At 50.7% G+C, this 27,640-nt stretch overlaps 2 protein-coding genes and 1 long non-coding RNA gene across 4 annotated transcripts; 1 reads left to right on the top strand and 2 right to left on the bottom strand.

Moving 5' to 3' along the window:
* Window positions 1–843: 843 nt before the first annotated feature.
* HOXD4 (homeobox D4) lies at window positions 844–2,246 on the bottom strand. The gene is given in 3 exon segments (XM_021703180.1): window positions 844–1,184; window positions 1,742–1,883; window positions 1,885–2,246. Coding segments are annotated over 3 exon segments (777 nt in total). The 5' UTR covers window positions 2,179–2,246.
* Window positions 2,247–16,659: 14,413 nt separating this feature from the next.
* On the top strand, window positions 16,660–18,663 carry LOC110592148. The gene is made up of 3 exons (XR_002481082.1): window positions 16,660–16,993; window positions 18,160–18,272; window positions 18,625–18,663. It is a non-coding gene; the product is annotated as an uncharacterized LOC110592148 (long non-coding RNA).
* Window positions 18,664–20,851: 2,188 nt separating this feature from the next.
* Window positions 20,852–23,454, bottom strand: HOXD8 (homeobox D8). Of its 2 annotated transcripts, none has more exons than XM_021703092.1 (2): window positions 22,802–23,454; window positions 20,852–22,424 (listed from the first exon to the last, which is right to left on the bottom strand). In XM_021703092.1, exons 1-2 carry the CDS (start codon window positions 23,382–23,384, stop codon window positions 22,129–22,131), a joined length of 879 nt encoding a protein of 292 aa, XP_021558767.1. In that variant the 5' UTR covers window positions 23,385–23,454; the 3' UTR covers window positions 20,852–22,128. The 2 variants fall into 2 exon arrangements, with proteins under 2 accessions (XP_021558767.1, XP_021558768.1); XM_021703093.1 differs by having other exon boundaries at window positions 20,852–22,421.
* Between the last annotated feature and the right edge of the window lie 4,186 nt (window positions 23,455–27,640).

The following is a 27,640-nucleotide window of genomic DNA, read 5'->3' as shown; positions in this document are numbered from 1 at the left end:
ATTTTCAAGAACTCAACTCTGAGTGGACGCTTTGCTTCCTTCTAAAAGAGTTAAGGGCCCCCTACACACATTTCCGGGGAGTGGGGAGGGGGGTGGAGTTCAAAATGCCGGTTAGAGCCAGAAGTTAGTCCACGCATCTCTGATTCTCCTCCCTGAAACTCAGCCCCTTTCACCGTCTCAAGATTTTTGGCATTAAGATGTCAGTTATTTCTGTTCCCCATCCCCCAACAAATAAATATTTAAGCAAATATAATCTAAACATAAAATAACCCGTTTCCACTTTCTTCTTAGACTCGTTTCTTTGGGCATGGGGCCACTGGGAGCAAAATACTTTTTCTCACACTGGAAATTATACAGATAACCCAGAAAGTTCAGAAATCCTGGCCCAGCTCTCCTGTTTCCCCTGAAAGCACCTAGCACAGGGTGGCCAACCTTCTGCCTCAACTCCCCCACATTATTAAACCACAAAGATCCCTGGAGGGGTGGGGTGGGGGAGGATGTTCAGATTCAAGCTGGGATAAAGTATCCAACCTTCATTTGCAAATTCAAAATCCAACAGCAGAGATTTTCATAAGTTTAATAACTCGCCAAGGTTTATGTTCTCAGTAGCTCCTGCCATATGATAATGTACTCAGAGAATCCCGCCCCCCTCCCACCCCCATCCCGCTCCGGGGAGGGGGCTGCCCTCGGGCAGGATGCTAACCTAGTCCGAGGGCGGCCTGCGGGTCCCAGGTCCACCCCACAGTACCTTAGAGCCCAGGGAGGTGACAGCAAGCCCGGCCTGCCCCTGCAGCTTCGGCTCAGCCGGGAGCGCAGGGAGGAATGGGCCCAGGGTCCCCACGTCTATAAGGTAGTCAGATCCGTGTGGTGGTCCTTGGCCAGAGGCTGCAAATGTTGGCCAGGAGCAGCTGAGGAAGAGCAGGAGGAGGACGAAGAGGAGGATGAGGACGAGGACCTGCCTTTGGTGTTTGGCAGCTTGTGGTCTTTTTTCCACTTCATCCTCCGGTTCTGGAACCAGATCTTGATCTGGCGCTCGGACAGACACAGGGTGTGAGCAATTTCAATCCGACGGCGCCGCGTCAGATACCTGTTAAAATGAAATTCCTTTTCCAGTTCTAGGACTTGCTGCCGGGTGTAGGCCGTCCGGGACCGCTTGGGCTCCCCGCCAGTGTAGTTGGGGTTCACTGCGAGACAAAACAGACAGCGGTCAGGTCAGCGTCCAGCCACTCGTTAGGCCCCTCGCCACTGCCGCTCACTTCCTGGTGCGCCCCGAGGCCCCGCGGCCCTCCCCGCACACTCCCCAGCCGGCTCCCTTCCTCCCTCCCGCCCTCCCGTCCCCCTGCCTCGCGTGCACGCACACACACGCTCACTCCCACCCACCCTCACACCCACCAACTCCCCCAGGCTCCCGGGCGGGGATCCCCAAATGTGCTCCAATCTCCCCAGCCCGGCCGCGAGCTCCAGAATTCCCAAGCATTTAGAAATCCCCCTCTCCTCTACCAGGTTCCCTCCGCTCTGAAAATGGAGTCCTCCCCCACCCCACCCCCATCTCCACCCCCTTTTTCGCCCACAGCCCAGCAGCCAGCCACATGGTCCCGGCCTGCTCCCTCAGCTATAAAAATTTATGGAGAGAGTAATTGCGGCGCCCATTGAAGCCCCACACGCCCCCACCCACTCGCACCCCCTCCCAGGGGCCCAGGCCTCCAGGCTGGGACTGAGAGGTCGCTGGGCTGTGCCTTACCCGAATTCACGTGCACCTTCTTCATCCACGGGTAGACCACGGCGGGCTGCTTGAGTGCCGTCCCGGGGGGCGGCTGCTTGGGGCCGCCCGGCTGGCTGCAGGCCCGGGCGCTGGGCAGGGGCGCGGGCGGGGGCGCGGGGGGGCGCGGGGCACGGCTCTCCTGGGGCTCCGTAGTGGCCGCCGGGGCCACTGGCTTCTTGCCCGTGACCCCGTGTGGGCAGCGCGGAGCCGGGCCGAGGGCCGCCGCCTCCGAAGGTCTGCTCACCGAAGTCGGGCCGTGGGTAGAGCCCCGGGGGCTGGAAGTCTGCACCCTGCACGCCACCGCCGTAGTAGTCGGCGCCCTGCTCGCCTAGGTAGCCGCCCTGCAAATATTCCTCGCACGGAGGGAACTTGGGGTCCACATACTTGGAGTTCACCATATACGAACTCATGGCCATTAATTTCAGAAGGTAGAAAATACTAATTTTTCTCGTGTTGTCTTTTTTTCTCCTTCCATAGGGCCCTCCTACTTGCTGTCAACTGAATAAAGTTGGCGGCCATGTGACCAGGCCAGCCAATAGCGAGGGAGCGAGTTTATCACCGGGTTGGTGAGCATCTCATAATTTTCACAAATTTAACTAAATAACATACGTGTAATCAAGTGACTCGCCATGGCACATTTGAAGGCCCCCACCAGATGTTAATGTAGTTCTCTAATCCCCAGCACCCTCATTCCTGGCAGGTAATCCCAGCTTTTGTCTGCCACCGACTTTGTTAACCTGGAGTGCCCTCTCCACGCACCCCCGCCTGAAAACAGCCCCCCAAAATGGGCACAGTTCAATGGGGGGGAATGAAACCCCAAATCTGTCAGGCTGCAGAATACCACCAGGCGGGTGGGTGAGGCAGCCTCTGAGTTAGGCGGAGTACCCCAGGCAGGCAGGGCTCCCGCCCGCGGGAGCGGGGACTCTGCCATACAAAGGCCGAGTCCTGGCTTTGTCTTCATCAGGGTCACCCAAAAGTTACAACAATCTGGCTGGCCTGAATCAAATCAGGCAATGAGTAACTGCCAAGCTTTCTGTGAGTGCCCAGGCTGGAGTGTTTCTAGCCCAAGCCGGTCTTTCAGGTATGGCAAGACTGCTACCCGCCTCCCCACCCCCAGCTCATGCAGCTGAGGGGTGGGCCTGGAAGGTGGTGTTGGCACCTCCACCTCACCCAGATGGGCTCCAAAGGACCCTGCACTCCTTCTTCCTAAATGGCCTTCTTCCCACATGGCGGTCAATGACCAGTGAGCCCCCTCACTGGCAGCCTCTGACCTCACCTCATACTCCTTCAGGGCAGAATTGGGGCTGGGGCTACCTGGCCTTCCACCCTGCTCCCCAGTCCCCCAAAAGCTAGCCCTTTGGCCCTGCATTCATGCAACCAATTAAGGGTTTACACGGGCGCCTCTGCGGGGCTTCTCGAGGCAAAGACTCCACTATGGCACCAGGCTCAGTCCATCCTCCTGGAGTCTAAGGTAATAAAACAGAAAACTGACCCGCGCCCGGCTGCCTCTGGCCTCTGCTTCTGACTATGGCCATTTCGGAGAAACATGAAGTTTTTGCATCGACCATATATTCCCCTAGAATCGAATCTGTGACTATGTGGATACCACACAAATTCGGTTCTACAGGGTATATATAGACAACGTTACTAGCTCCAGGTTCCACCCAGAGTGGGTACCCAGACCACTGGCAGCCCCGGCCTCTTCCTCGGAGCCATCACCAGCCCGACGCAGCTCCTCGCACTTTCAGAGAGGGTTCAGGTAGCTTGGAGAGCTTGGTGAAAATTTGCAGCAACGAGTTCCCCATCCTTGTACCAGGGCTGGAGTGACTGAGCAGCCAAGCAGACGGGACAGTCTTCTTAAGAAAGAAAGACAAGAAAAGAAGAAAAAATAATCCATCCTGGAAATGGCAGCTTTATTACCCCCCCTCCAGATCCAGCTACCCCCCCCCCTTATCAAGTGGTATTTTCCTGAAAGGTGCAAACGCCCTCAGTGGCAGAAGAAAAGATGCAAGAGGGGAATATCCTCCACCCATTCTTTTTTCCCCAGTGCGGGAGCAAGCCAGGTTGGCTGACAAAGCTCTTTCTCCCAGAAGTCTCCCATTTACCTTCCTGGGCCCTGTGCCGGGCTGGCCGCTCTGTCCCGCTGCTGCAGACCCCGCGGCAGGCACTGCTTGCAGGCACCGAGCTGCCCTGGGCTAGGGTCGGCGCGCTAATGGTGAAGGGCAGGGCGAGGGGTCATTTGAAATCATTTACAAACATATCACAAAGTTTCATTATTTCTGCTTTGCCGACAGCAGCACACAAGAGTACAAAAGTTCAGGAACTGCACCCGCCCCAGCGCCGTCTAGGGCTCATCCCCCGGTCTGGGGCACGAAGAACACAGATACACTCAGGGCCCGGATGGGCTTCAGGGGCAGAAGGATGCCCGGGCTCAAGAGGGGCTTTTGGATCTCTGACCGTAGGCCAGAGGTGTTAAAAAATTTTTTTTGATTGTTTTGATTTTCTCCCTTATGATTCAAAAATTAGTTTCAGCCTTATCCTGGATCTGGTGGGGTAGAGCAGGGAAACTCCCCTCTGCCCCCCAGCCTGGCAAAATTGGCTCCCTGCTTCTACTCTGCACTTTGGACACTCCCCACCTCACCTCCTCCATCCTTTGGTTCCAGGGCTTTGGCTATTTCGTAGGGATTTCCTGGGTGCCAAATCTAAGGAGAGTCCGAGGCTACCCCATACCAAATTCCCTTGTTCAGGGGGGGTTCCCCCCAACTTCCCCTAATGCCCAGCGCTCCCACACACCCACCTGCCTGGGGACACTGGGCCTAGGCTTTACCCAGACAAATTGGGGGAGGCTGCTGGGCTGGGTGGGGATCCGGGTGAGGGTACACATTTTCATATTTGTTAGACGCTGTGACCTGCATTTCACCTTATTGCTCCACTTGCTCAGACAGGTCAAAGCCAACGAGTTATTGATGAACAAAAGCGTTAAATATTCACCTCCCGCTCAACTGCCCATACAAATGCTTTTGATCTCTCGGGCTTTTTGTGCTGTGTTCAGCTACAGGGTGCCGAATGTGGGTTTGCAAGCGAGGAGCACTGGCAGAGATAAGCACCCAGAGCAGGGGCAGTGGCAGAAAGGGGGCAAAACCAGGGTGTCCTGGGGACACCAGATTTTCCAGCCTGGAGCCCAGAGCTGGTTTCATTTGGGCCAGCCTGATTAATAGAGGGGAACTATGAACTGGGCAGAATCTCCACTTCTGGGGAGGAACACAGCCCCCAGGAAGTCAAGTAGGTTGCCCACCCTGGGAGGGCAGAGAAACCTGGCCCAGAGCCAAGCCCTAGCAAAGGGTGTCTCACCAGAGAGGAAGGGTGCCTGGCTTCTATAGCCCTCCTACATTCCATCTCCCATTAAAATAAAATAATCTCCATTTTGCAGTGAGGGAAGCCTCACTGTTTCTTCCTTAATTCTTCTGCCACTACCATCACCTTAATGGGATAGCCCTCCTGGAGATCTCACAGGCCACCTCAGAAATGTACCTGTCTTCCGCAGCACAGGCAACTCAGAAAGATCCAAACTTCTGAGCCCAGGTCCCCAAGAATCTCTGCCCCCCACCGCAGCCCTACCACCACCACCACCACCACGACGTTTGCCTGCAACACTAGCGGCTCTGGCGCGAAAATTCTCGAACTGCAGCTCCAGAGGAGCAGAGGTGAACCAGAATGGTCGTATCCCTCCCGCCTTGCTCAGCCGGTGTCCCCAGCCCAGAGCCCAAACCTCTGGGGCTGGCGCGGGGGAGGGGCGGGGAGGGATTTCCACCTAAAGCTCAGAATTCGCAGCCCTTCCCGGAAGCGGACCAACTTCACACACCCGCAGCCGTAGAGGGTTACGTTCTTCTTTCTTCTTTTTTATTAAAAACAGAACAAAACAAGAGAAGAGAAGGTTGGGCCAGGCTGGACCGGGTTAAGCTAGGCTGGGCTGCGGAGGGGAACCGCGTTGATCTGGCGTTTAGCAGGCTGGTTCAAGCAGAAAGCGATGCTCGCCGAAACTCGAAACTCGTTAATAGGGCGGGCTGCTAATTAGCTGCAAGCTCTTAACAGAAGCGCAGGGCGGCAGCGGAGCTGCACCTGTGCGAGCTCGGGAGGCCTAGAGAGGCCCAAGGAGACAGGGGCGAGAGCCTGCGGCGTGTTCTCTTGGTTGGGTGGCTGTGAACTAGGCCCCAGGAAATCTATCCAGGAGCACAATTTAGAGCCTCCACTCCCAAAGAGAGCTCGCCTCGCACCGCCAGGCCAGGGCGGCCAGGGCCGCCCTTCCACCCGCCCAGTCTTCTGGCGCGGCCCTTCCGCCAACACCTCCCCAGTTATCAATGCCGCCTCTTCGCAGTTCGGAAGAAACGGGAAGGTACTTACAGCGGCAGTCTCTCACGGCCCCGAACCTGTTGCAATGAAAACGGGGGTCACTTAAATTCCACAGGATAATAAAGCAGAGGTAGAGGATATACAGAAAAATGATAAGGCCCAAGCACCCCACCAATACCCAGACCGCTCCGCTTCGGGTGCCGCCCCCAGGAACTGCGCCAAGTTCTCCGCGGAGCGCGAGACCGCAGTCCTCAAGGGCAGACCCGGGCAGTAGGAGAGTATGGCCCCCGTCACCTCCCCCACTCCATGCACCCTTGGTCAAAACCTTACTGGTTGCCTGGCCCGACTCAGGCTGCCTGTAACAGGGTTTCCCCAGTGGGAAAACGGGAAGCGAGGAGAAAATGGGCCTTTGTGTGTTTCCTTCTACACAATCGGCCGGGTGGGCGCAAGTCCACTGGGGAGGGGGCGGCCGCTGCATCTGTCCCCTGCCCCAGCTCCCCGTCTGCCTCGCGCTGGGCGCAATTCAACCCCCTTTCCCAGTTTCAGATTGGTTTCAAATTCCCCAGCCCCAACTAGCGCCCCCAAAACCTGTCTTCTCCTTTCCAAAGAAGGGCCAGGCATGACTGGGACTTGCCTTCCCACTTCTGCTCCAATTCAAAACAAAGAACAGTTTCCAAGGGAAATGAGGACCCAAATGATAACCAAAGGAGGAGGAAAATCGATGGGTTTGAAGGTAAATGGCAATGCTTTATATTGTTCTGCAGCTCTCTGGATGTGACAGCATTTTGTCAAGCATTGCTACTGGAGCACCCACAAAGCAATCTTACAGAGCCATGCTCCTCACAGGGGCTGGTGTCCAGCTTTAAGTTTTCATCTATTCTAGGATGGCAGTCTTCCCTGAGAAATCTCAGAGGCAAAGCCCTCTCCATCCTCATCCTTTCCCTCCCTCCCCCTCTCTCCCCCACTCTCGCACTCTCTCCACCTAGACTACCACTGTGTAATTCCACGTCTGAGGCAGATGCTCCATTAGGAGGAGGAGAGAGACAGTAAGTCCCTTTTGTGAGGTAGGAGCCCTCAGTTCCTAACTTTCTGTGTCCAGAAGGGAGAGGAGGAAACCGGGATTCCCATTCTATTTGTTAAGTGAGGTTTAGGCTAAAATGAAAATTAACTTCTCTGGGACTTCTCTTCACCCCAGGCAGGAAAGAGAAGGCAGAGAAATCCCCCACCCCTGGAGCTGTCCTGGAAAAAGTAATAAGTGACTTACTGGTTTTCTCTCCTAGTGGGCAAGGGAACTGGGAGTAGAACTGTCTCCTTCTGAGCCTGGTGCTAGCTGGAGCCTCTCACTTCCCTATCGCTGCTCCAAGAACCAAGCATCTGCACTTGTATGCTCTTAACCTAATTTATGGTGGGAATTATATTTTGGCTTGTCAACTCTCAAGCCATAAAACAAAGTTTATTGGAATCACGTGCTCGTAAATAGCCACTCAGGTCTCATCTCTGCACAACCATAAATAACCTTCGGCTTTAAACTTTTATTCACTAAATAAAGGTTCACTGCAACTGTTCTCTCACATTTAAATAGTTCCAAATATTCAGGATGCAAGGGGGATCATATTCATATCAATACCCTGGGCTTTTCAAATAGCATCTTTTCAGAGAAGTCTGTTTAAGCTGGGAGATAGTGCTATTTCGAAAAGACTGGTTGGTGGGCATGTCTTATGATTCTTTGGCTGCATTCACTGTGAGTACCATCAACTCCTTTATTTCAATCATTCTCTAGCTCTAGATGTGGTAAATAAAAAGGCAAGTCAAAGGCTACTCCTTACTTGCTTATACCAGGAATTATTTGAGATTTTGTTCAAACTTCAACAGAAAAAAGGGTGGTTAGGGAGAGGCTGGGTGGGCTTGGGGTGGGGGTGGCATTTGGGGTTAACACTTGGCTCTGTATTGTTGTGGATGGGCTCAGTGAGAAAGGTGAAGGTAGCCACATGCCTAGAGGGTTCTATAATTTGCTTGGCTCTGAAAGGGGAGCCTTTGCAAGTGACCAAACTGCTTAAAACAGCAAGACTTGGGGTTTGGTAAAGTGAGAAACTGGAGAATAGCCCCATCGGGATCTTTGGCAACTGAAGCTCTAAAAGAAGGTTATAAAACAATAAAACAGCCTTGGTGTGAAGGAGACAGGGTGTGAGGAAGCAAATGAGGTTCTCAAGGAACCCAAGCCCAGGAAGTCAGATGTCCCTGCTCCCACAGGGCCAGGGGCTCATGGTCCCTGCGCCCAAACCTGAGTGAAATGCTATGCCCCCACACTGCCACTCCCACTAGAGGGTGAGCCTAAGAGAGGAGGAGGGAGTGCGCTCTCCTGCTGAGAAAGCCCAGAAAAGGAGCTTGGGCCCGAGCTCTACCGCTCTACCGCTCTACCGGAGAATGTGACATTCTGTGCTGGGCTAGATGGGGGTGGGAAAGATGCCCCCAGCTCCCACCAAGGGGGGTACATAAAGAAAGAACTGACTCCCAGCACCCTTCCATGGCCCGCCAGAGTTTCTACCAATCAGTGTGAAAACATGTATGATTTTGACTATTCTGATGAAAAGAATGGGAGTTATGTGTAGGTTTGTAGAGCATGCACACACACACGATTTCTAAATCAAATTCAGTTGCCGAAGTTCTCATCAGCAAGTCCTACCAAGCCCATGAATGAGATCCCTCTCTACAAAGATCTCTTTGCATTCTAACTTCCACCCATTCTCTGGGTATTTCTGAACTCATTTCCTGATTTGACTTTCATTAGCTGAAAGCGGGGAGCTGTTAGCTGAGACTATATGGCATTTATTTCTTAGCCCCTTAGGAGGACCTTTTTCTTTTACAGTTGGTAGTATCCATTTTAAAAATATGAGTAAAAAGCAACCCTTTAAAAAATGATTTCTGATTCTGTTAGGATTAGGTGAGCAGCTTAAAAATTAGTCCCAGTTAATCCACCGTAAAAAAAATACTTAGAATTTGAGAGATGGAGAACAGCTTTATTTTTCCTTAAGTTAATAAAACAGAATTAATCAAAGGATGTGTGACTTTCTAGGCAATTGTGTGAGCTTTTCATGGGGGGTGGGGTGCAAGGAGGAGACCGAGCTGAGGAGATGGTTGTTTGAAACAATGCCAGGTGCCTGATCTGGGCTCAGTAGATACTTTTTAAATGAATGGCAATGAAGGACGGTGACTGGGCTTGCTTGCAGTCTTCACTGTGGCTCACACAAGAAGATGAATAAAATGACACAGCCTATTCTGTATATTGAGATGATAACAGGAAAGTAACCAGCCATGCAGAGGAAAAAGGAGGAAAGGAAGACATTGAGGCAGATATCTTCAATTACTTTCTAATCTTAGGGCAGCCAGACAACATGATTAAGGAGAGAATGTCCACCTTCCTACAGTCTTCCCTTGCCCCCAAGCTCCCAGTGTCCTGGGCTTCTGTGAATGAGGGAGTGGGGAAAAGAAGGAACAAACTTGGTCTAAGAAGAAGGCTGAGCGTCAGGGGGAACAGCATACTAACTTGGGCCAATTTGTTGGAGTTTTCTCAAGGAGTTTCAATGGTGGTGGTAGTAATAACAGAAGAAGAGGTGTGGAAGGAGAGGTTGAAGCCTTCTTTAAAACCTGCAATGAATTCGTTTTGGGGAGAAGCGGGACTCTGGGCACTATCCCTCCCCATTTGGCTGAAAAGGGCCAGTCCTGGGAATTCCTGCCCAGAAAGCTCCCATGAGGTAGGGTCCCGGGTAGGGCTCCACCAACCTAGAAGCCAGAGCAGCTCCCAGGAAGGAGGAGAAAGTGAAGGGGCATCAACAGGTATCAGCTACACTCCAGGTGTAATGAGGTCTGCCCTCTGTCCACTCTAAGGGCCCTTGCTATGTGGCCCCCAGGGAAGAATCATCTGACATTGACTTTTAAGAGGCCTCTTGCCCAGAGGCAGTATTGAGCTCTCCTCTTAAACTAAGTGTCTGCATAACCAGGATAGGTAGGGATGGGACTTTGAATGAACCCCCTAGGTAGGGGGCAGATGGAAGAAGAAGACTACCTAGGCCTGGTACTTGGGAACTCAGGATGGGGGTAGAGCCAGAGAGGAGCTGAGCAGGCAGTCCCAAGCAGGAGAGAAATATAATCCCATCTTCCTGGCACTATACTCCAGCACTTAAAAAGGAACACTTCTCCCACTACCCTCAACCCTACCTCCTACAATGGAGTCTGCTCATCGGAGTTCTGGCTTGGTGTCCTCTGGGAAGAAAAGGTGACCCCAGAGGAAAACTCCAGTAGTGAGAGATGGGATCCAAATGAATGGGCCCTGAGACAGGGCCTTTGATGATGGAGCTGGGGGCTAGAAAAGGCTCCGGGGGTCCCAAGAAGGGTAGGGCCTGGGATGGCCATCTTAGTACTTTGAGAAACAAGAGTGGAGCTTAGATGGCACGGGAGTCGGGGATGGCTGGGGACTGCAGCACTGCCCTATGCCATAGGCCAAACTTCATCTGGCAAGGTTGGTAGCTAAAGAGACTATATGTGTTTTGAGAGAAAATCTGACCCAGGTGAACTCCTGGGTAAGCCAAGAGAAGTAGCTTGGCAAAGGGCCGCAGAGGCCTTGTTAGGAAAAGTCTATAAACACAAGTCATGGAAGCCAGGACTAGGGGTTGGAACCTGGTTGCAAGGGGTCTGTGCACGTACGTGGGTTGTAGCATGAAATAGTATTTACATAGCTCTTTTAAAAAGATAGAAAGAATCTCAAAAATCTGGAAAGGCTGATGGAGATTTGGGGGGGATAAGGCCTCTCCAAGATACACGCTGACATCAGTGTGGCCCAAGTTTGCTGTGGCTCAACCATGGCCCTGGAGCCCAGATCTTGGAACACAAGCAGCTTAAGAGGGAGTGGGACACTTCTGGCATCCTCTGCTATTGCCCACTGGCCTCTTGCCTTTTTACCCTGCTCCAGATTTCAAGAGGCTAAAAAGGGGATACTTGCTTTGGTGGGTGTGACTGACAGGTGGTGGTGGAGGTAACTCTCTCAGGAAAGACCTGCAGCCTTCTGTAGGAGTCACGGATGTGCCTGTGTGGGCTCAAGGCCTCCTCAATCTGCCCATCTGCCCACTGAGGGGGTAGCGGCACTTTCCTTCTGGATGCATCCCTGAAGTCTACCCACAGGCAGATGCCAGACACCCGAGACCCAAGGGAGCAGGGCCTACAAGGCCCACTCCAGCAAGAGGAAGCGCCCCAGAACTATGTTCTCCTGGGTCTGTCACTTCCTGTGTGACCAAGCCTACGCCTGTCTTCTCCTCTGTAGATTTCAAGAATTGGGTGAGTGAACCAGGTCTCTTTCAGCTCTAAAAGTCTAGGCCTGATGTTGAGCAGAAAAGAGGTAATAATGATAAGCAATATGTACTGGATGCTTGTTATGCGCCAAAACACTCTTTCAAGTACTTAACCAGTGAATTAATGTGTTTAAGGTAGTTAGAATATCGCACAGCACACAGTATTGCTATGTAAGTAAAAAAATCTTCATAACAACCTTGAAGGTACTCTTATTCCTACTTTTCAAATGAGGAAACAGGCCCAGGGAATTTGCCCTATTTGCCTGTTACAGAGCAGGTAAGTGGTAAAGATTTGAACCAAGGCGGTCTGAACTGGGAACATACTTACCTCTTGAAAATCTCCAAGTTAGCAAGGAATCAATGTCCCCTTCCCTAAATGGGAGCAATTAATCAGCCTATAGGGTAGTGACATTTAAAAACTCAGTTAGGGAGGGAGCCCCAGGAACTATGGGGGTTGCTGAGTGGTAAAGGGAACTTGGCCCCTGGACACCAAAGAACCATAGAAGAAGCAGGAGAGACACTTGACCAGTAGTTGGCAAATATAAGCATGCTTCTTAATTGCCTTTTGGGAGAGTGTTTACAAAATGCAGGTCCCAGATATTATGATTTATTAAGTCTGGCCTGAGACCCAGGAACCTGAATTACAAATAAATTTGAATGCAGGTCTTTATTAAAGAATCATTGTCCTTAAGTACGGAAAAGAGGGAAGAAAAAGACTGCATTGCCAACAGACAATGGAGGATCAGTGGTGTTGGGTCGGGGCCGACTGTCGAAGTTGGGTGTCACAGTGGTGCAAGAAATGACCCGTGGAGCCCACCAAGGTCCCGAAATGGGCGCAGGGGTGAGAGGAGTGTGTGTGGGTGGTGTGGAAAAGGGCTGAGATGTGCATCTGCAGTGTTCTCAAGCTGCAAAGTCAATGAGATTCGCCCTCTCAGCCTCAAGGAAGCCCAGAGGGAATCCCAGAACCCAGGCCTTGTGGTAGGAGTCAGCGCGAGGCCCGTCCGCCTGCCTCGGGAGGCGCTGAACGTCGTGCTTTTCAAGGCTGCGGATTCTAGCTACCAAGGATCGCAGTAATGAAAAGTGGCAAGAACAGCAGCCCAGCCCGAGGGGGATGGTTAAACACGTCTTGTCCTACCGCGGGACCCTAGTTTCCTGCTTCTAGGAGCCCAGCGCGCGGAAATCGCGCCACCTCCGGGAAGGCGGAGGAAGTGAGGTGGCCTGCCACCCTGGAATCTGCCTTCAGGCTCCGCGGCCTCGGGTCTACCTAAACTGCCCATCCCGGGAAGCAGCCCTCTGGGGGTGGGCGCAGTACCTCCGACCCTCCACAGAAGCCAAAGCACTTTGCGACCAGAGAAGGAGGAGGAGGAGGAGGAAGAGGAGTCACATGTCCTCCCCTACCCCCGCCCGCGCCCGGGGCATCACCGGCGCCGCCGCAGCGGGCAAGACGCTTGTCCTACAGCGCCTCCTCCTGGACAAGGTGCCAGACAGCCGAGCAGGGGGACTGAGGCCGCCCGGAAAACCCGAGGCTGAGGCTTCTTCGCGCGGGTGGAGATCTTCCCGCACCAGAGGCTGGGAGCCGGTCCCCCAGTGTCCCCTGGGGCGGCCAGAAGTCGAGAGGATCCTGAGACCCCCTCCCGTCCCACCCCCCAGGCTCTCGGCCCAGGAGCGTGCATCCCCCATTAATTAGGCGAGTCCAGGCGGAAAATCCCTCCGGTTTGTCCGTTTATTTATTTATTTGACCACTCTCTGCCGAGCCGCTGGACCCCGCAGAGCCCTCGAACGTGCTGCTCTGGCGTAACAAAGTCCGGGAATAGTACGGCTGAAGGACTGGCCTTAAGTTTGGCGGTTTGAGCAGAAGCCAGGAGGAAAGGCCTTTTCCTAAAGCAGAAGCACCAGGCTGAAAAAAAATCTGTAACACTTCCCTGAGGATCACACATAAAAATTTTCTTTTAAGGTGTTAAAAGTGTGTGCGTGTGTGTGTGTGTATGTGTCACTTTTAACACCTTCAAAGAAGATCTGGCTTCCCTTTGGCCACTAGTTTGCATTTGCAGACTGTTTCTAAAGTACAGATTTAAACTGGGATGGGGTGGTGAGTCAAGATGATTGAAAATAACGTAGTCAAGGACAACATGTTTGGCTATATTTAGATTGAAGGCTGGAATAAAGGAAAGATGAGCAGCGAATACTAAGGGAGGGGGGTAGTGGAGAGATCGGGTTCTATCTTCCGGCTGAGTCCACTTGCCCCCTCCCCCATCCGTGCCTTATGGCTGGATCCCCGGGCTGGGCTATTTCACTGCACATGCGCCAGACGCCGAACGAGCGTGCGTGGCAGGCGCTTAGGGCACTGAACTGTAAGAGCAGCTCGCGCAGCGCTCTGCGGTGTGAGCTAGCGCGCACTGCTTGCGTGCTCACCTGCAGAGGAGCTTGGACGCCCCATCTCAGAGAGGCAGGAAACGTACTTTCTCTTTTCTTTTTTTTTTTTTCAGGAAAACCTGTATTAAAACCCCCAGCCGTCCTTTCTGATTTGCAAGCCCTGTTCCACCAAACCAACAAAATCGCCATGTTGCCAATGAACACTCTCAAGGTTGTCATTTGGATCAGCAATTTCACATCCAGTACACTGCTTCTCTTGAGTGGTTAATCGAGGCGGGGGAAAATCACCCTACGTTCAGAAAGCACGACTTATCCCTCATTCTGCACAACCATCAAGTCTAATGGACTCGTTCCTAGAAAGAGGGTATCTATTCACACCAATTCCGGAAAAGTGGCCCTAAATTGGACTTAAATCGGAATTCCGAGTTCTTGGTGGCTTCTCCCTAGCTTCCGGTGCCCCCGCGTGCCCTGCCCCGCGGCCGCACTGCGGCAAGGCCGTAAATACCTCTAACAGCTGCCTGCCTGCCCAGAGTGAAATACTGTCTTTGTTCCGATTTCCCCTGCTTCTCTAGCTCAGAAAACAGAATTCTGGCGAAATATATTTATTTGAAGGAGCATCTGACAGGAAAATACGTTTGGTTTTCAGCCCTGGTGCTTGGCCACATTTATAATAGCGCGTTTTGCTCTTTTCCCCGGTCCCCATGAAGAGTGCAAGCCCAGCTCACAGCCTGACCCGTAAAAACACCGAGGCTCCGACATGTCAGTGGCTCCCTGAACTGTAAACGGATAGAGGTTCGGGCTGAGGACGCTGGGAGTTACACTTCCTGGCTTGTGAGCTCTTAAGAGTCCAAGTGTTTCTTACTTAATTTTTAAAAATTGAGTTTAATTTTTTTTAAATTGGGGTTAACATGGACAATGGGGGCATTTCCAACAGTAGCAAAAGCGTTAACTAGTCTTCTCCTGGCCTGAGTTCAAATGTGATTTGCAGATTATTTATTCCCTTAAATGCAACCGACCATTAAGTTCCAATAAGCTCTTAATGCTACCACAGGACTTAGAAAGAACCCTTCAGTCCTCCATATCTGCCCATGACCTCACCCTCTGCTGCGTAACAGGACCTGAAGCCTGCCTCGGTTTTTAGTCACTTGGTCGCACTCAGCCACCCAATCCAGGGAAAAGCGACTGAAGCTCCGAACCCTAGGGCTTGGCCATCGTGGCCACAACTCCTCCCCACCCCCATGCTTGTCCCAGCCCACCTAGGGGGCTCCTTAGGCTTTGGAGCTGCCAGGGGACAGGCCTACGTGCCTCTGACCAAGGGCCTGCTTTTCAATAGGTAATGCTTTTTACCAATATGAAACAATGATCTCAACAGCCATTGTACCGTAGTGGCAAAATAGTTACAAAATACAGACATTCCAAATAAGAAATACACTTTCTTATTTGTGAGATCATAGTGATCCACGACAATTCCTCAGCATCAACTGGCCACAAATTAGTGGCCCTCCATTTTGAAACCAGCGTGATTCCATCGTTAATTACTAAAAATACCTTTCTACACAGATATCATTTATTGTTTGGGAACACTTTTATGGCCAAAACGATTACAAAGGAATATTTGGAATATTAGGATTTGCCGCTGGGTGCTTTGCAGACGATATTCAGCGGTGCGCAGGTCCACCCCATGCGCAATGCGGCAGATTGTCCACAGGTTTTAATACTTCACAAGGTGTTCATGAGGGAATAGTCAAGAGGATTTGAGAGATGCATCCTCAAATGCTGTTCAAAATCGGTGGGCTAAAAGAGCATTCTTTTTTTTTTTTTCCTGCAAAGGATTTTCTTTTGATGCATAGATAATGTTTCAGTTCAGTAATTTTGAAGAAGAGGGTAAAATGTTGCTATATAACGTTTATTTGTAGGCAAAAACCCACAACAGGGCATTTAGAGAGCAAAATACCTACTCTTCCTATTCTGGCAAATAAGAAACACACGTAATATTTGAACTTAAACATGCTTTGAATTTTTAAATATCTATTGATTTTTACCCAAGACCTGCACCGGATTTTCTGACCCCGTTCCCTCCCAAAGCATGTATCCATTTTGTGACATAAAATAATCCAAATTCACCTGATAGATTATTAGATGTGGGAGGAACCTTTCTTAAGTTGCTACAAAAATTCTCTAAGAACGAGAGAAACGGTTAAAAATATTTAAAATTCCATCTCATACATAAGGCCCAATAAACCATAAACCCTAAAAATTAGCCAGCATCACTCACCAAAGCCTAGATGAACAAACCAAACACATCCTGGGTACGCAGAATCCACCCCACCCCCAGCCCCAACCCTCAATCCTCAAAAAACACCTGTTAGCGTCCCAGATACCTCTGACCACAGACAAGCCGCAAAACACTGCTCTATACTACCGAGTGCCTTTAGTGACCCACAGCACAGCTAAGACGTCCAGGAACCATCTACAGATTCTTCCCAGGTTGGGGATTGAGGGGCTCTCGATCCAGTGGGGTCCTATCTGCCGCTCTCCACCTCTCGGAATCTCGAGGAGAAATGAGGCTTCCCTTCGACTTCTGAGCTCAGCCAGACCCCACCCGGGGCCCCAGGGGACGCCTGCTCAGAGATGGAGTGATTAGGAAGCAGGGGGCGCAGACAGCCACCCCAAGGTACCGTAGAAGTATAGGGAGTCGGGCCAGGCTCACCGGGCTGCCCAAGGGGGTGGGCGCCTGGAGCTCGTCGGCGGCAGGGCTGGGGCGCGGGGAGGGGCGACTCTTACCCGGAGGCTGCGGAGCAGGAGGCGGCGGTCGGCCAGGGCGGCTGCAGTAATCCATTAGGCGCTGCGGGGCTACGCGCACTGGGGGCGGCAGGGATCCGCTCATGCTGGAGAAGGAGTCGCCTCGGAAGCGCGCGGCTGCAGTCACCCGGAGCAGGCCGGCTGCTCCCGGCGGGCGGTGTCGGCGCCGGCGGGGGCCTCAGCGCCCAGGGCTCCTTCCGGGCTCTCCCGCCCGCCAGGCTCCCCACCGGCTCCGGAGGCGGCAGCGGCGCTGCCCGAGCAAAGCTGCGGTGGGGCCACGTTGGGCGCCGGGCGGGAGCGGAGGCCGCCGCGGACCCCGCAATCCCGCAGCCGGCGACTGGATCCCACCTCTGCAGAGACAAAGGTTAGAAAAAGAGGGGGTGAGGCTCCAGGAAGGCAGAATGCGGGGGGAAATTCGCCTGGGAAATCAGGAAAAAGGCCGTGAAGGCGAGCGGCGCCTGCACATGACCAGCCGCAGCCAATGACGACCGCAAATAGGTCATAAAAAGGTCTATTACCAAGTTGTAAATTTTCTTCAAACAAAAAGGAATTTGCTGCAATTCCTTGCGGATTTTGCACATACAGCTCGCAAGCGCCATGTTTTTTCCTCTTTCTCTCCCCGCTATCTTCTGTTCTCTCTCTGTTCCTCCTCCTTTTCCGTCCTTCCTCCTCTCCTCTTTCTTCCTCTCTGCTCTTCTCTGCTCCTCTCCGGCTCTCTCTGCGTCTCTTGCCTCCATGGTTCCTGACTCTCACCTTTTCTAGGAAGTATTTCTTTTGCTCTTTTTTGGTTTGGCTCGAAACCTCTACTGAATAGAGCGTTGTGTTGGAGGGGAAATGAATGCGGTGGACTGCACTGGCGCTCCGGGAGGTGATGCTGGCAGTCACCCCCCTCCGAGTCTCCTTGCGCGGGTCACTTGGCTTCTCCTCCCCTCCCCTCACAGAAAGGCCGGCTCCGGAGCAGCAGTCAGGCACTTTCGGTTTTTGCCCCTCTCATCTCCAGGCAAGCCAGCCCCAGTGATCTTGCGCAGAAAACCAGGACTCTGCAGGCCAAGAAAGCCCGCCCTCCCCCTAACACCTCTCCAACATAAATTGGGGTCCCTCCCATTTCTTGGGGTTTCCAGGGGTAGGAGAGTCACCAACCAGCTCAAAGCCTGGAAATGGTTTTAGGTACTTGTCAACTTCTCCAAAATAAGGGTTTGAACTCCCAATGCTTGGCATTTATCTTGGCAGAAATATCCTCCTGGACAGTGCTGGGTTCAAGGGGAAGCAGTCTTTCTGGATCCCCTTTGAAACCCCTTGCTATGTCTCTCCTAAGTGCATTTCTTATTTCTATGCAATTTAATTCTAGTTTTCCCTTCTTCCATTGCCCCCAAAATGTTTGCCCATCGAAAAGCCTGCTCAATGCAACATTGAAGAGGAGAGGGGCTCCATTTGTTCCAGGAAAAGAGCGGACCCTCAGTTTCAGCCCTGGGAAGAAATAGTCCTTTTTCTTCAAAGGCAGGAGTCACATTCCTTTTGCACTTCTGATAGGAGCTGCTCCAGAGAACACCAGCTGAAAGTAAATGTCCTTGAGGGCCCCAGCATTCTCCTCATCATTAATGCATGGGCATGATCATCCAGGCTTCAGAACCTGCCTGAAAGAGGTAACCCATCCCCCCATCCTTTCAAGGGCACTGTCTTTGGACTTCTAGTAATGCATTTATAAATATTTGGATTGGATGTCTACGGGTAGGTTTTCTGCTATGAACATCCTCACATCCAGTAAGTACCTAAGTGAACATAGACTTAAGCAGGAAACAGCACCGTTTGAAGCAGGCCGTTTGTATCCCTTGAAAAGGTTCCGATGACCTTGGATGTTTTTTATTAAAGGAATTCTGTTGCCATCTGTCAGCAAAAGTCATATTCTTTCTAGAAACTGTGCTCTAACTTTGCTGGAGGGAACTATAGCAGTATCCAAGGTCCATTAAAATGTTCTATTCCCCTGTCCACCCCCAGATGCCAGAAGAATCAGCAAACACCAGGGAAGCAGAGGACACAAGCTTGGATGTGAAATAGCAACATCTTGTGCATTGAAGAATAATAAAGTTTTTAATTACAAAAGAAAATGTGTAAGAATATGTGGGGCAAATTTTGGGGCCCTTCCAAGCTAGAATACTTTACACTGATTTGTACATATGGAACTGAACAGAGATTACTCACTTGTAAAATTATCTAAGAAATAATCTCAATTGCCAGTTTTCCTCTACCCACATAAAAGCGGAGCTTTATGACCCTCCTTTTCAGCCTGGGGGAGGGGGGCTGGGAAAAAGACTTTGCACTTTTGAAAAGGCAGCCATATTTGCACATTTTCCTCTGTGCAGAGGTAATCCAGGCGATGTGCTGGGCTTTGTGGAACCTCACAAAATGGCAGTCCCCGAACTGACTTTTCTCTAGAAACCATTGAGACCCACACCCTCTTTTGTGTGTTTCTGGTCCTTGCAAACAGAGAACCTAAATCACTTGGAAGGCTTGGTTCTTTCATTCAGTGTTAACATTGGAGGGTCCTATTTTTCTCTAAACAGTTTACAGACCTCTCTAAGCAGATTTTAAGCAATCCAGGGCCAAAAGCATCGCCTAGATTTTCAAAGGATTCTCTGAAGGTTTATGCAAATTTCTGCAGCAAAAATGTTTGCTCGCTTCGCTGCAACCCTCGGATGTTTACAGATTTGAGCCAATTAGAAGGGTGTCTTCTGTGCTCGTCACCTCGAGTCTGCATGAAACACCATGATAGGGGGTTTCTAGCCACTAAAAGAAGGTGGTGTGTGTGTGTGTATGTGAGAAAGGGGGGGGGGTAATGCCCCAAGCTGTTTATTTGAAGGCAGATCTATGATTTTCTCAGCTACAAAAAGAAACACATATACCTACATTTATTTATGACCAACACTTTCTGCAATGTGTAATCTATGTATAAGTACAAATATACCAAATATATACTTAGAATACCACATTTGTATATGTACAAATACTCTGCAATGCACCAGGTATTACAGCAGAGTTTTTTTCTGTACAAGAGCTACAATTTTACTATGGGTTGGGGGCGATGGGTCAAGAAGGTACAACACTTCCAGAGCAACACAGCATATAGAGGAAATAAGGACCTTGCTACCTCCCCAACATTTCTTGATTTCCACATCCATTCATGCACCGGGTCCCCTGAGTCTTGCCCCAAATCAGTGACTCTAACATTTGGGGAGCATTTTTGAGTGGGAGACGGAGAATTTTGCTAATAGAGGAATCACTTAAATGGAAGGCAGCTGGAGTTTGGCCAGCAAGAAGCTCTAGCCAGCTTGCGGCCGCTGCCACCTCCACCAACCCCCACCGCCACCACCCCACAGGCTGTTTCCTAGCCATGCTTTCAGGCGCTTGGCATCTTCGCTCTAGAAGCCAACAGCAGAGTCTCAAGCAGCACACGGAGCAGAATGTTTCCAAATCCAGCATGCACATTTGCAGCTGTCTCCTCTCATGCAAATGTTTAAGCCGCAGGCCACCCGTGACTTAAAATGGTCTTTTCCGGCTCAGGTCACCGAATGCCACAGCCACAGCCTCTTCCCTGGTTAGAAAGCTAGGTGGTGTTTCACTTCTGGCCCCACCAATGCCAACATTTCCCAGGTCCTTGAAGTGGCAGGCGAATAGCCCACCAATGCCTGAGGGGCTGATTCAGGCCTAAGACAGATTCCATTTTCTTACCTGTGCAATAAAAACCATTCTGGAAATTAAAATGTACCTCTTTAAAAATAAACGCATCTAGAAAAAGCGAAGAGCTCTTCAATGTCTACCCGATGAGGTGCTTCCCATTTTGGGGGGAGAAGTATTAGTTTACTTGAATTTCTCCTCTTCTCTACTACCCCTCTTCCCCCTTCTCTTCCCTCATAAAATGGCAGCTGCAGGAGCAGCCTCCAATGGGAAATGGCTATCTTGTTAATAACAAATCTCAAACCCCAGCATCAGCACAGGCTCAGCGAAATAATCTGTAGCGCGTAACCTGGACTCTGGGTCTTCCCCCACTGGGCCCACAACTAACTTGAGTCCTTTGCGAAGTTCAAAGTTTTCACAGTTATCTTAGCAAGGTTATTTAGAGCAAGATGCAGCTAGGATAGCCTAGCCAGCCCTCTCTGGAATGAAAAAGAGACCCCTCCCCTGCATTTATTTATTTATTTTTACAACGCAGTGCTTGTAACCCCCACTCCTTTTTTTTTTTTAAATCAAATAGAAGCTTTAGTGAAACATTGCCTTCTAGTAGCCCAGGTGGTGGTTCCTGACTCAGGGAAAGGGTTATGTGTGGCGCTTAAAGACACTAGCTCTAGAAAAAGATTCATTTCTTTATTAAGGAGCTCGCTATGTTCTGGAGCGGTTGTTTACACTCGGATTTTTCTGCATTTGCTCTCAGGGCTTGTTTCAATAGGTGAGGCCATCCTGGAGAACAGCAGAGGACGTACCAACCGACATCTGAGACGCACACAAGTTGGCTCAAAATGGGCGTGCAAACAGAGCGAAGGAATACAAATAAATATGGCACCTATTCAAAAAACGTAATCACAGCAGCGGCCACAGCATTGACCTAGCGATTTCAGGCGATACCAAGCGCAGTTCAAAACGAAAGCAAGTTGAGAAATGAGAGGCATTCCACAAGGCCACTTGCCAGAGTGAAAAGTTAATGAGTGAAAATGTTATAATTGGCTTTTCAAGTATTCATTCCCTTTAGATGATTAAATTGCCATAATTTGTATAGACTATGGAAAATTATTAAATGTCAACTATGACATTTTCCTGAAACTTTTGTCATTGGCCCAACATTTCCCCCAAGTTTAAGGAAGCTGCAGAGACAGACTATACATTACACTCTTCAGCTAACATGTGCTTTATGAATATTTGGCCCAGACTTTTCCCAGAGCTATTACATTTACAAAATACTCAAAGAAACCTTTTAGGAGTAAACAAAAGGCACCCGAACCATTCATTATAAAAGCAGAAAAGGACAACATAAATAATACATTTTAATCAAATAACATAAAGTAAATATTCTGCAGGCATAATTTTTAAAAAAAAATTAATAGATCTCTTTTAATTTACTCACCATAAAGAAATGATATTAAGTGTTCAAGTGCACTTGTTTGATTAATAAAGCATTTTATATTCAATTATTTAGTGCTAATCATTAGGAAGTTTATGTTGTTGAGGCAAATCACCAGCTCAGACATTAAAAACTACCATTACAAAAATATAGCAACAAGGTCAGTATCAAATTACCCTTACATAGGACAGCTCAAGCGCTGCGTCTATGCAATACTATAAACCTTTAACACCCAAACCCCTCTCAAAGCGCAGAAACCTCAAGAGCAGTGACATGAAGGTAGCTTGAAATACAGGTAAAGTCCTTTCCAACAAAGAAAATAGATGGTGTCCAACAGCATGTGTTGATCATAGTTTTAATAGTCCATGGTAAAATTTTAAAGGTAGAATTTAATTTGTCAGGCCTTCAGCTCTGTCTTCCTCCAGCTCTTGGGCTTCCTTTTTGGTTTCCCCATCCTTTGCCTCCTGTCGGGAAACTGGGAATTTGTCCTTGTTGTTCTCTTTTTTCCATTTCATTCTCCTGTTCTGGAACCAGATTTTTACCTGTCTCTCCGTGAGGGCTAGGGCGTGGGAAACCTCAATTCTTCTCTTCCTGGTCAGATAAGGGTTAAAAAGGAATTCTTTTTCCAGCTCTAGGGTTTGGAAACGACTGTAGGTTTGTCTTCCTCTTCGTCTACCAGGAGCTGCTGATTTAAAAAAAAAAAAAAAAAAGGAAAACAAGCGTTTTAGAAATGTAATGGTGCCTCTGCAGGTTGCTGGAGCTTTCTGGAACAGGTCTAAGGGATGAAATATACACAAGTCTCTTTAGTTCTGATATATATACAGGATATGCAGGCAAGAGGAACAGAGAGAAAGTCTTCACAATTACTCTGTCCCCATCATCTTTACGCGGTTTCTACTTTACGGGGGAAAAAAAGTATTTATGAATAAAAGCCACTATAGCTACACAAGAAGGAAAAAGAGAGGGCGATGAAAAGGTAGTTTTAAAGCTAGAACGTGAGATGAAAGCAGAGTTCTCCCCCTCTCCCCGCATTAAAAAAAAAAAAAAAAATTGCATCCCAACCTTGTGGTCTCATCCAGGGAAACATTTGAGAAGGAGACGAGCTCTGATTTAAGTGGTCTGGGTCCTCGCCAATATTACCACTAGACGATTTACAGTCAGGATATTGTACCAGCTCGGCCTCTTGCTGGGTCGTAAAAATCGGCTGTCTCTGTAAGTTATCGTATCCGTAAAACTTCGCGGGCTCCCCGTGACAGGCAATCCCGCCGCAGGGGGGAGGCGGAGGATGCGGAGGATGAGGAGGAGGAGGGGGGGCGGCCTGGTAGGCTGCGGCCGGGCTGCCCCCGCCGGGGTGGAAGTAGTCCTGGCCGGGGCCCGGGCCGCCCCCACCACCGCAACCCGGCCCGGCGGGCGGCGGCGACGGATGCGGGTGCGCGTGCGCCTGCGGGGGCGCGTGCGGGAAGCCAGCGGCGCTGTTGCCATAGAGCTGCAGGGCGGCGGCGGCGTGGCGGCTGCCGACCTCGGGCGCGAAGTGACAGTCGTAGTAAGTGGGATTGATGGCCTCGCCCGCCGCCGCCGCCGCCGCCGCGGCCGCCGCCGCCGCCTTGTACTTGGAGTACAGCGGGTTTACGAAGTAAGAGCTCATCGGAGCGGCGGCGGCGGTGGCCAGGGGCCGAGGTAGGGCGGCCCCGGGCGGGCGGTGCGGAGCAAGCAGGGAGCGCGCCTCAGCGCGGCCGCACTGCCGCGGGGGCCTCTGGGGCGGCTGCTCGCGCCGCCGGAGCCGCCGGGCTACGTTGCTGCTGCCGCCCGCCCGCCCGCGCGCGCGTCGCCTCTGAGGCCGGGAAGCGGCGGGCACTTGGCTACTGGGCGCTCATGCCCGGCTCTCGCGCCCACCGCCTCGGCCTCGCACCGCCTCCCTCGCGGGTAGCGGGGCCTCGCCCAGCCCCCGCGCTCACCACCCACCCGGCCTCTCCCGGTGCGCGCCGGCTCGGCCGCAATATAATCGCCGACGCCCCGGGTGACCTGCCCCGCTGCCTCCACTGTTTCCTCTCAGGCACCAGGCTGCCCTGAGCGCACCGGGACAAGAAAAAAAGTGCGCCCGGCCCACGGGGACACTCTTTGGCTTCGGTTTACAAACCCCCGCTCTGGAGGGAAGAGAAAAAAACACCCTCTACCCGCCACCACCTCTCACCTCGGCCCCCCCGCGGCCCCCTCCCACCGGTCTCGCCGCCGCCGCCGAGGCTGCCGCCCCGGTGCGCCCCGGCGAGGCATTTTCGCACCACGCCACTGTGTGGAGAAGATGGGGGCGAGATAACCGCGCGGAGGGATCCGCGCGGAGGCGACACCGTTGCTCCCGACGGGACTCCTCACGCTGGCCGGGAGATGCCTCCGCCGGCCTTAAAGGGGGCCCATAAAGCCGCACTGCCAAGGGCTCGCCTTGCCCCCCCGGGGCCCAGGGAATGTGGCTCGCGGCTGGCGTGGCGGGGGCGCGAGAGAACCTTACACTTGGGGGGAGGCAGGGAGGCCACTCCCAGGAGGCTATGGGAGCAAATGACTCCCTCCCCTGGCCCCTAGAGCAGCCCCCCAGAGGTTGGCCGTGGCTTTTGCGCTTCTGGACACGCGGGCGCAGCCCAGGGAACAAGGGCAAATAGTGTAGACAGACCGGACCGCGTACATTTGGGTTGGGTCCTCAGTGGTCTGATTAAAGGCCACAAGGGTGATCCCAAAACCTGGTATTATCAAAGCGAATCTAGGCCCTTCTTTTCTAGGCGGGCAGGCCTTGTGGAAATGAGATGTACATTTACCCTTGACGCACTGCACGCCTGGCTGAGGCTCCCAGGTTAATTGATATTTAATGGAAATCATGCCCATGAATATAGTTTCCATCATTTCATCCTTGATAGACGTCAGCACCAGGCGCGGGGGGGAAACTGAAGAATGTGGGGGCGGCGAAAGGGGGGGCAGATTAGCATTGCTGAGGGAGTAAATAGAAAAGCGGACAGAAATGTTCCAAGGCGGGAAGGAGAGAACTCACGCTGGGGTGGGTGGTATTTCCTCGAGCAGGACGCGCGGCTCCCGGGTCTTAACCCCGGCACGGAGCGGACCAGGGCAGGCGGTGGCCCCGGGCGGAGCACGGGGGGCCGACGCCTGCGAGTCCCCACTTCGAGCCTCAGGGCCGGTGTTCGGATCGCGCCGGTTCCAGGCAGCTGAAGGCGGCGCCCATCGTCTGCTAATGATTCTAATTCATCTGCCGAGCCTGTGAACTTACTGCTGAGAGCGGGCGCTGGACTCAGCTTAGAAAGTTACTAATTTTTCCAAAAGAAAGGAAAGAGAAGCCTCATCCCAGCTTGAGCGATGAGGAAGAGAAACGTCCCAAGTCATGTGGGCAAGTCGAGTCTGAATCGGCAAAATATTCCTGATTTTAGAAGCCCGCTCGCCGTTAACACCAACTGTCTACTCTCCCTCATACCTCTTTTTTCTCCCTCTCGACTCCCGTATTAACGTCCAATAAATGTAATAAGTCTATGTTGAGTGCGTTTTCTCTCGCCCACTCGGCCTTTTTCGTGGGCACTTTACATGACTGGGGCCCCCTTCCCTTAGGGATAATCCATTGTTGTGAGGGCACCAGGCCCACAACCAGCCTTGGGAACCGACCTCGGAAACATGCCCCGAGCCCACGGAGGGCGCTCCCGCCAAAGCTAAAACACACACCACACCCGCATTTCACGCCAAATGCAAATATCTAAGAACCCGAGACGGCCCCCAAGGGCGCAGCAGGCGAGTCATTTCAACTACCCCCTACTCCTTGTGGGTTGGTCCAGTCTGTGAGTACGATCCTGAGGTCAGTCCGTGTGGACTGAATCATATTTTGCAAACGGAGAAAATGAGATCGCGACGGAAAGGCAAAAGTATGTCTAATACTCTTTCAGTTGTTTCTAGGGGAATGGCTGGAAATGGTCAAGGTAAACGGATTGTTACTGAATTTCCAGATGATAAAGTCATGCTTTATTTTTTAAATTAGTAGGGAGTGGAGGACACTGGGGGCCGGGGGGGAGGTGGGTTTGTTGTTGTTTTCTGCCGGATATCGCCAGGTAAAACTTCCTTGAAATCCGAAGGCGAACAAACTGATTCTGATGGTTAACGATTTGTACTTAAATCTTGCAAATACCTAATTAAAAGAGAACTATTCTCAATAAAGCCTTGGAACCAACTTTGTAATTGTGGCTTTTTTAATTTCAGTGTTTGGCGTGTGCGCTTGTGCATATTTAAACGCTGAATCAATGAGTGGGTTTTGGAACAGAGTGGGGAAAAAGAAGAGCGAGCCCAGATGTCAATAATACAAGGCACCTTCCAGAACTGTGTGATTTCGCGGGGCGGGCAGAAAAGAAACACAAATACTACGAAATTCATTTCTACACATTCTGGCCTAATTAAGAAAGCATTACAACACAACATTTCCTCTTGGGACAAAACACTTAGTTCCCCCTCGCCCCCACCCCAAGCATTCTGTTTATAATCAGAATGCGAAAAGAGCGCGATTAACTTTGTAAATAAAGATCTATGCTTTTTTACACGTTTGTTTTGATAGAATGCATTAACTTAACCATAACATTTTACAGTTTCAGCTGTGCCATAGTCCAAATTTTCTGAAATCCTGACTGATCCAAAATTTTATACCTAACAAACACGCCTGGAAAATTTAATAGTGTACAGTGCTTCTTTTTGGTTAAGTTTATCCTAATTTAGAATTAAAAATAAGATTGTAAATATTTTAAATCAAAACCTTCCTCGCCGCTACGCCAGCTTTACGAGATCACAAAGTGGAGCAACAGCGCTCTCTAGTGGCAAAATGCCGCCTCCAGTCGACCGAGTTTAACTTCCCTTTATCGGCTCAAACCAGTTCTAATCTTGTTCTTTATTTTGACTGGGGCTTGGATCGCGGACACTATTAATGCTTCACCCCTTTGATTGTCAACAAGTCAAGTGCAGCAAGCAGTGGCTCCTGAACGCCAAAGATATTTGTACTCCCGAGAGAGCTTCCAATAGTGTCTTTTTCAAAAGCTTCCAGCCCTTCTTTTGCCAGACACAGTAGGTCCCCATTCCGTAATCGTCCACAATTATAAGATGGGCTGGACTGAACAAAAATTACAACTTTCTAAATATCAACTACAACAGGCTTTTTTGTCAGAGGAGCCAGGCACTTTGAAAACGAAGAAATGATAGAAGTTCATTTTATTATTTTCTTTTAAAGCTGTTGCTCAGCATAAAATCCTTAATATTTGTTATTTTAACTTCTGATTTTTAATCCTTCAGGCCCATTTCGCTGGGCAATCTGGGGACGGGGGAAGGCAGAAATAGAAACCAAATTAAAAGCTTTTTGCTGGATCTCTGAGTGGCTATCTGGAAAGGCCCTGTTCGGCTGTGTTTATTGGCATTTCTATACACAATAAATGAGATTTTAAACTTATATCAAAAGTCACAGAGTGAAATAAATTGACTAAGCGTTCCCCTTGAATTTTTGTTAAAGCAAAGACTTTAATCAGCTTAGGTGTCTCCTTTGAGGTTAATCTTTTTTTCTCAATTTCAAAAATGTTTTCTTCCAATTCAGGTGTAACGATTACATTTTCTATAAGCAAATAGAAAATACAACAAAACTTTTGCTGCAAAGTTTGGAATGGAGGGCCAGGTACTTTTATGAAAGGGCATTTAAATAACTTCATTTTTTCCTGCTGACCCTGCGACAATTCAGCTGGGAGACCCTCGGCTTGAGTAAATGACTCAAGATCACTAACTTCTCCCACCTCCAAATAACAGGCAAATTAAAAAGGAAAGAAAGGAAGGAAGGAAGGAAGAAAAAGAAAGAAAGAAAGAAAGAAAGAAAGAAAGAAAGAAAGAAAGAAA

Source organism: Neomonachus schauinslandi, chromosome 3 (assembly GCF_002201575.2).
Source record: "Neomonachus schauinslandi chromosome 3, ASM220157v2, whole genome shotgun sequence".
NCBI classification, from domain to species: Eukaryota; Metazoa; Chordata; class Mammalia; order Carnivora; family Phocidae; genus Neomonachus; species Neomonachus schauinslandi.
This window is presented reverse-complemented; position numbering and strand designations above follow the sequence as displayed.

Coding starts and splice junctions, on each gene's coding strand:
- HOXD8 (XM_021703092.1), bottom strand. CDS start 23,384: ATGAGCTCTTACTTCGTAAACCCGCTGTACTCCAAGTACAAGGCGGCG. Junction 22,425..22,801: donor TCCCTGGATGAGACCACAAG/GTTGGGATGCAA, acceptor TTTTTAAATCAG/CAGCTCCTGGTAGACGAAGA.